An 8,973-nucleotide genomic window follows, 5' to 3' on the forward strand; every position below is an offset into this window, starting at 1 on the left:
TTATCTAGAAAAGAATCCACCTTCTCATTTGTCAGCTGAGGCCTAGAGTAGAGGCATGGCCTGTTTGTGTTTGCATTATTGCTGAGAGAGCAGAGTTGGGACCAGAATCAGGATCTCCTCCTTCATAATTAGTTCTTGTTGCCATATGTCCCTAGCCTGGGCAAACTGGGAGGGAGGAGGTCAGTTCCTCCAAGGCAGGATTGCAAAATTTCTGGGACAGTTCTGTGAAGAAAGGCTTCACCAGGAACAACAAAGACAGCCTGTGGGGCAATGTGGGACTCCACCTGTTGCATCATGTAAAACTTAGGTCTCTCCCTTCTCCTCTTGGTGTGTGACCTCCTTTTTAGTCTACTATGCGATATCTTAGCTTCTTGCTTGGCTTTTCATGTAGACTTTCTCCAGGTTTCTGGGTGTGTAGTAGAGCCTAAAGAGAGGAGGCAGAGCAAGGGAAGGGACCTGTGGCTTCAAGAGCAACACCTACATGCTAGCTTGTGCTGTTCCCTTCCCTTCAGAGTCTTCCTCCCACATTCTCTTTCCAATAAGTTTGGGGTGCAGGTGTTCCTTTGATATGGTGTGGGATACTCTGGGTATATTCCTATGATACGGTGTGGGATACTCTGGGTATATTCCTATGATACGGTGCGGGATACTCTGGGTATATTCCTATGATACGGTGCGGGATACTCTGGGTATATTCCTATGATATGGTGCAGGATACTCTGGGTATATGCCCAGCATCAAAATAGCTTGGTCACATAGTAGTTCTATTTTTTTTTTTTAAGATTTCAAACTGATTTCTACAATACCTGTATTAATTGACAACCCCACCAACAGTGAATAAAGGATCCTTTCTCTCCAGGATCCTTTCTCTCCAGATTCTCCCTTGTGTGAGGTACACACACACACACACACACACACACACACACACACACACACACACGTATATATCCTGCAACTTTGTGTTTTTAGATCCAGGAGTTTTCTAGACTCAGTTCATCTGCAAATAGAGACATTTTGACTTCTTCTCTTCTTATTGTCTCTTTTAAGTGTTTTTCTAATTGCTATAGCTAAGATTTAAGAGATATATTGAATAAGAAAGAGGAGAGTTGGCATCCTTGTCTTGTTCTTGGTTTTAGAGGGAATGCTCTCAGTTTGTCACCACTTCATATAATGTTGGCTATAGGTTTGTTGTGTATAGCCTTATTCTTCTGAGGTGTGTTCAATCTATTCGTAAAGTCGCTGGAATGTTTTATAATGAAGGCATGTTGAACTTTGCCAAATGCCTTTTCGGGTCAATTGAAATAACTATGTACTTCACTGTGGCTCATGAGGGAAATTGGTTTGTACTTTTATTGGGTAGTATCATTACCTGATTTGGGTATCAGATTAATATTGGCTTCGTATAAGAAGTTTGGTGGTGTTCCTCCATTTATATCTAGTGATAAAATTAAGAAGAATTTGCATAAGACCTTCTGTGAAAGTTTACTAGAATTCAGCAGTGAATGTCTGATCCTACAGCCTTTCTTTGGAGAATTTTGATAGCTGTTTCAATCTAATTTCTTATAATGGGTCTGTTTGGGTTACTTATGTCTTTGGGGCTTAATTTTGGTATATGACATGTATTGACTTTTTTTTTTACTTTAGCCATTAGGACTGGAAAAGAGAAGGAGACCCACATGCTTATCTGGGGCAGCTTGCCCTGGGAAGGTACTAGAAACCACACCCCTACCCAGTGCCTTGTGGCACCATTACGTGACAATACTTTATGGCTTGGACGTTGTGATATAAAAGCGCATCATAATATACCATGGAATTGGTTACTTTTTATGAAGAGGCATAAGTCTATTGAAGAGCCTTCCCTAGAATTTCATGGAAGAAGTATTTGTAAGGATACCCTCTACTGATGTGCCATAATGTTCACTACGTATATGCCTAAAAATAAACCAGTTTCACTTCTGAGATGAAAAAGAAAGAAATTCTTCTAGTTCTTCTGGGCTATCCAGCTTTTCAGAATATAAGTTTTCATAGTAATTTCTAATAATAATCTGAATTCATTGGAGTCAGTTGCACTGACACTTCTTTGATTGCTACATTTACTAATTTATATCATCTCCCTTTTTCTTTTTGTCAGATTAACTAAGAGTTTGTCAATCTTACTATCCTTTTCAAAGAATCAACTATTTATTTAATTGGTGTTGAGTATTGTGTATTGTTCTTTTAATCTGATTCATTAATTTCTCCATTAATCTTGATTATTTCTTGCTGTCTACTGTGGTTGGGACTGGCTTGTTTTTCAGGAGTCTTGGGATGTGTCATTAGATTATTTATTTGGTGTCTCTTAGATTTTTTAACACAGGCACTTCCTGTTATAACCTTTCGTCTTAGCACTACCTTGGCTGAATCCCAGAGGTTCTAATAGAATATGTTTTCATCTCCATTTGTCTCTAAGAATTTTTAAATTTCTTCTCTGACGTCTTGGATAACCACTGTTCATTCAAAAATATATTGTTTACTCTCCAAGTAGCTTCTCTTATTGTTGATTTCCAGTTTTATTGCATTACGGTCTGATCAGAGACAAAGATTTATCTCAACTTTTTGTATTTCTTGAGGCTTAACTTCTGTCTTGTGATGCAGTCAATGTTAGAAAGGGTTGCATGCACTGCTAAGAAAATTCTATTCCTTCTCTGTTGGGTGCAAATATATATCAAATAAATGTTAAGTCCAGTTCACTCATAGTAAATTGTGTTGGGCATGGTTGTTTCTTTTCAAGGTCTAGTCTGTTTGTTTGCAGTTCTGATGGAGTTCACATTTTGATGTGTTTGCATGAAGAAAGGCTGTCTTCCTTCGTCTCTGTAAAGTATCCTACTAGGAACTTTCTGCAGTTGTTATGGGTTGCCTTAATTTGTATTTGTCTCCATAAATCTTGAAAGATAGCTTGGGAAAGAGCTTATAATAATGGACATTATATAAATTTCAAAAAGAATGAAAATATAGCCAAACAAAAGTAAGTGTCCCCCCCAGCTCTATCCCCCACACATTGGATTCTCTTCTGGAGAATGACAGCTGTCACTCCTGGGAGTGCACTCACACATTTGTAAACCTTCACAAAGTTTCAGGGACCGGACAAAATAAGCAACAAGAAGTGACCACTCACCCAGACCTTAGCTTTGCTTTCTCAAATTTGTCTCCTTCCCACAGGCCTCAGCAACAAAATTTAATTCAGACTTAAGTTTTGAAAATGTGAGTGCCCACATGGTAGCTCAAAACTGTCTGAACTCCAGTTCTGGGGGCTCTGACACCCTCACATGAACACACATGCAGGCAGAACACCAGTGCACATAAAATAAAAGTAAATAAAAATTTAAAATGTTACCTTTTCTTTCCTTCATTTAGTTCACTAAACAGGAATTACTAGAAACACCCTCGGTAAATTTCACAAGACTGTCTTACTTCACAAGATGTTCATGCATTTTATACTCGCCAACTTTGATATATAAAAATCTAACTTTATTCTTTGCATAATTGAATCCACCTCCCAAGTCTCCATTTTTTTCTGGTGGTAGAAAATTTTGTCTGGCTGACAAGATAAACATAGCGGCTTCCTGGTGGTTTTCTCCTATTGAGAAAGATCTATTGCTCCTCTTTCTTTCTTTCTTTCTTTCTTTCTTTCTTTCTTTCTTTCTTCCTTCCTTCCTTCCTTCCTTCCTTCCTTTCTTCCTTTCTTCCTTTCTTCCTTTCTTTCTTTCCTTCTTCTACTATTCCCACACATGCCTGGACTCTGATGGTATCTTATTAGATGCATCTCAGCACTTTGGACCACTGGATATTATCCCTGGTGCTTTCTCAGTTATTTTACCATGTATTCTTAGGTCATGTTGTGACTCTGTCCCTCTTGTCCCACTCCAAGCCATTCTGAACAAGCATGATTCAGGTATGACAACTAGAGACAAGGAAAAGAAGTAATAAGCAAGGGCTACAATTAATAATAATAATAATAATAATAATAATAATAATAATATCAAGGACTCTGGAGGGCTACCTGGCAACTCACTCTTTAGGTGTTAAGATCAGGCTGTAATCTACCCTAAATTCTCCATACTGTGAAAAACAATTGTTTTTCAGACTATTCACTTCCCTGAGAGACTCCATGTTCACTAAAAGTAGCTTTGGCTCTATTTTGAGGATGAAGAATGACTGTGAGTCTGGATGGACACATGAATGGTGCCACCTGTCTGGCACACCCATACCACACAGGAAAAAAATATTTTAAGAGTAGAAATGGTGCCACACTATAAATTTATTTGAGGCTCTATGGGGCACATGGAAGTACATCATATCAGAAGAGCCAAGGCCAAGAACTTCCTGGGCACATCAGACCAAGGAAGGGGTATAACTTTTCATTGGAAACCATAAAAGGAAGGGCATATAGCACTATAAAGGCCTTCACCAACCTGTTATCTTACCTCTTGGTACGTGTGCCAAGGATCAACAGGCAGAGAACTTTTGACTGTCCCAGGGATTTAAGTCTTCATCTGTGCTACTGATAAATCAGACTCTACTGCCATCTGTCTATTTTCTTGAACACCCATCTGGACCTGCCATCCATCTGTCCTCCAGTTCCTTCATCCAGGCCTGGTCTGGCTCTTTGCTTCTGCAGCTAAACTCAACCTCACAGCTTTGCTTAAATGAGGGGACCTGAAGTGGCCTGACCTGCAGTCACCATAGTTTCTCCAGGTTCTCCTCTGCACCCTGGTTCATTATCATATCAATGTTGTTTCTCCTTAGATTCCTCTGTCTCTCTGCTCTTTGGGACTTCTCTGCTCTGTTGACTTCTGCTGTGGCCTAGTAACCCTTTACAGATATATCTATCACACATGTACGTGTGTATTTCTGTTTAGATAGAGATTTACTTATGATGTGTTGTGTAGTATGTGACCTGAGAATTTATATTGGTAATTAAGGATGGAATAAAAGAAACTGTGTTTGCCTTGGCCAGGATTACCACCAAAAGAAGAAGTGCATAACCAGCTGCTTCCATTAAAACTGGTGTATCGTAAGTCAAGTGGTGGTGGCCTATGCTTTCAATCCTAGTACTTGGGATTCAGAGGTTGGAGGATCTCTGAGTTCAAGGCCAGTCTGGTCTACAGAGCAAGTTTCAGGATAGCAGAGTTACACAAATAAACCATGTCTAGGGAAAAAAACTCAAAAAAATGCTGTATCTTGTAAACTATGGATATTACATAAATTATTACATTAAAAACAAACAAATGAATTTGACTATGTTTCTGACTTAGCATGCTTACAACAGAGCAGGGAAAGTTACAGATACCCAGGCTTGTCTCCTCAATCTGAAGGAAGGACTGAAAGCACAAAGAGTAAAGCATGTTACCAAACAAACCCCCTTCAATCTCTGAGGGGTAACCTTAAAAAGATAAGATAACTCAAAAGCCAGAGACACCATGAGTGGGGCATCCAACAGCTGTTGGCATTTTCCTACTATAGCTCCTTCTTTGAGAGTCTATAACTGGGACAGCAAAAAGAGGAAGGCTCTCCTGGGGACTAGGGACAGTGCTTGTTCTCCTATGCTTCCCATCCCTCCTTTGCTCACCTGTGCAGCCTTCTTTCTAAAGACCTGTCTAGCAGAAAAGCATTGGTCTAAGAAGATGAACCATCACAGTGGAGCCTGCCTACTCACTCTCAACTGGCTCTAGCCACTTTGAAATCTTTGAGTATCCATCTCTTCCAGGAGAGACTTCATTGCCTACTTCTGCAGGTAAGAGCGGCTCAGATTCAACACCTGTGTAGGGACCTCACCCATAGAGCTACAAAAGACACAACCACCATCTCTCCCAGAAGTGTGCTTCATCCTTACACAGCTAGATGTCCAGGAAGCCCCAGATGGCCCTGATACTCCACAGTGGAGGCTGAGTTTCCACAGGGGAAAGACATGTGCCCACCGTTTGGATCAAACTGATTTCTTGTGGCATATAAGAGTGATCACTCTGCATTTCTTATCCTTCTTAAGAGAGAGAGGGGGGAGTTACAACTGACAGAAACTGGGGTACAGATCAGGGCAGCTCCTCTAGTTTGGAGATGTACTTTGGATGTGGGAGGGTCACTAGAGCCATTGCTTAGGGATGAACCTGGGGTATGGTGGGATGAGAGAAGTCTGTCTGTCATTAGAGGTTCACAGCCTCTTTTCAGATGTAAAGGGCTGTGACTGTGGGTGGCTCTTTCTAGTTCTTTCTTTCTTTCTTTCTTTCTTTCTTTCTTTCTTTCTTTCTTTCTTGTTTGTTTTTCAAGACAGGGTTTTGCTGTATTGCTTTGGAGGTTTTCCAGGAACTTGATCTGTAGACCAGGCTGGTCTTAAACTCATTGAGATCTGCCTGCCTCTGCCTCCCAAGTGCTGGGATTAAAGGGGTGCGCCACCAACGCCTAACTGGATGGCTCTTTCTACTGAGACTATTTAGGCTATGAGGAAGGAGAACACTCTCCTATGGCCAGGTAACACTCATGCCTAAGAGAGAGCCTGGAGCTGGTGAAGCTGAGGGAAGAGCCCCAGGGTGCAAAGGAGAATATGGGATAATCTAGTTTCCTGCAGGTGACCAGGCTTTCAGACCTCTAGCATCAATTATCAACCTTGTCTTTCTGACTGTCTGAGGGTCCATAAACACCATTGTGCATTTCAGAAGGACAGAAACCTGGATCTTGTCCCGAGATTCCCACAGTAGGCGTTGGATTTTGTCTTGAACTGTGCTCAGGAGATGAATCATGCTCTGAGAATATGAAGTGCTGCAGCAATGGGTGTGGACATGAATGCACGTTGCCTGTCTTTGAAGTGAGTATAGTCCCCAGTATTATTTTTCTATTTGTTGACACCATGACCAAGGTGACTTATAGCAGAAAGAGCTTATTGGAGTCTACAGTTTCAGACAGTGAGTCCATGACCATCATGGTGGGGAGCATGGCAGCGGGCATATAGGCATGGTGCTGCAGCAGTAGCTGAAAGCTTCCATCTTGACACACAATCATGAAGCAGAGAGCAAGCTAAATGGGAATAGTGTGGGACTTTGAAACCTCCAAGCCTGTCCCCAGTCATACATCTCCTCCAACAAGGCCATACCACTTAATCATTCCCCAAATGCTCCAATAACTGTGGACCAAGTATTCAAATATATAAGCCCATGGGGGCCATTACCATCCAATCCACCATGTCCAATGAAGGTATGTCCAAGGGAGTATTGAGTTTCCAGGGACAGCCTCATGGTGCTTTGTCTATTGACTGCAAACAAGAGTCTGGATGTGTGCAAGGGAAAGGAATTGTAAACACATGGGAGCAGGACACTGGATTACATAATCTGTTGCCCTCACCTCTGCAAAGACAGGCCCACAGTGACTAAAGTGACACAAGTCACCATGACTCAGATCTACATGGTCATAAACTGGAATATTTCATGCTTCTTCCCCTCCCCAACCTAAGAGGTTTGACTTTCCCAGGAAAAAAAGCTGTTCCAGGGAGGGAGAGAGATAATGAAGTGAGTGGGAAGACTCATTTATTTGAATACTTTACAGCAGGCAGGCCTGTGCTGGAATAAGAATAAAATGTAAATATAAGGAGAGTAAAAGGTCTATGTGTCAGCACGAGCTCTGCACCAGTGTCTACTAAGGTCTGATAATGGTGGCTATGCTTGGGGGGAGGTGGGAAAGATACAAGGGTGGAGATGAATGAGAAGAAAGCTTAAATTATGATACACAAAGCCCACCACACAAGGAAGGCAAATTCAAATGGTGGGAGATGTGCCACTCCTCCTTGGGAGATACGGAAATGGTTGCCCTGGATAGCTGTGGGCGTGGGGAAGGTGGGGGACACTACAGGCCCACATCCAAACAGCAATGAGCTGACCAGCATAGAGTCAGAGCTGCACACTTCTCAACAGATGAAAATCATGATCAAATCTGTATTACAGACAACTGATAGCCCTGTAAAAGATGGATTTGACACTTATCAGGATGACTGATGATCAGCCACAGATTTCTTCTGAATCCACGGGACCCTCGCCTTCTACTCCCCAGCCCTAGAATTTCATCCTTAGAAGATGAAAACCTATAATGTGGTAACTGCTTCCTAGTGCCATTGTGTTCAAAATAAATGATCCTTAACATTCTCTTGCTGAGGAGTTCTTCCCATTTGTGCATCTTATTGACTACTCTGATTAGTAGCCTCCAGAGAGTCCCATGAACACTGAGCCCCCAGGATCCCAGCACATCAGGAACAAGTTGCTCTTCAATAATGCCACTTCCCATGCCAGGTCTGTATCTCCAAACAAGGCAGAGAACATAACAATATTTTCAGGTGCCTTCTGTGGAACACAGGTCTGATCTAGCAAACAAAATGAGCTGAGCATGTCCCACAGAGCAGGTCTGCTGGAGCTGCATGTACTGGGTCATGATGCAGGGGGAGCAGGAAGGGCTCGGAAATACAACATCCTGCTGGATTAGATCTCTAACTCCAGGAGCCCAAACATGACCTCTGGGGTGTGGGTTCTTCTTAGCATGAGTTAAGAGGCTGGGGAGGTGGTTCAGTGATTACTAACACATCTGCTCTTCCAGAGGACCTGAGGTCAGTTCCCTGTATTCATACAGATGGTTCCTGATTCTTGTAACTTCTGTTCCAGGGGCATCTGACACCTCTGACCCACTCAGACACCTGACCTCTTGTCACCTGTTTCCCCCTGTCACACCCATACAAACACGTAACTTAAAATAAGTTTTAAATCTTTAAGAAACATGGATTACAAGCTCCAGTTCCTATCTACATTAGGAGTTAGAACTTAATTGAAATACCTCAGTCGGGTGGTGGTGTTGCACACACCTTTAATCCCAGCAAATGGGGACAGAGGCAGTTAGATCTCTGTGAGTTCGAGACCAGCCTAGTCTACAACAGCTAGTTCCAGGACAGCCTCCAAAGCCACA

General features: G+C 42.0%; 1 protein-coding gene across 1 annotated transcript; it reads left to right on the forward strand.

Moving 5' to 3' along the window:
• The first annotated feature begins 6,473 nt into the window (after window positions 1-6,473).
• LOC118239196 (WAP four-disulfide core domain protein 18-like) lies at window positions 6,474-8,711 on the forward strand. The gene is made up of 3 exons (XM_035448138.1): window positions 6,474-6,504; window positions 6,690-6,838; window positions 8,676-8,711. The coding sequence occupies exons 1-3, from the start codon at window positions 6,474-6,476 to the stop codon at window positions 8,709-8,711; spliced, it is 216 nt and encodes a 71-aa protein (XP_035304029.1).
• The last annotated feature ends 262 nt before the right edge of the window (window positions 8,712-8,973 follow it).

This window comes from Cricetulus griseus, chromosome 7 (genome assembly GCF_003668045.3).
Source record: "Cricetulus griseus strain 17A/GY chromosome 7, alternate assembly CriGri-PICRH-1.0, whole genome shotgun sequence".
Lineage (NCBI taxonomy): Eukaryota > Metazoa > Chordata > Mammalia > Rodentia > Cricetidae > Cricetulus > Cricetulus griseus.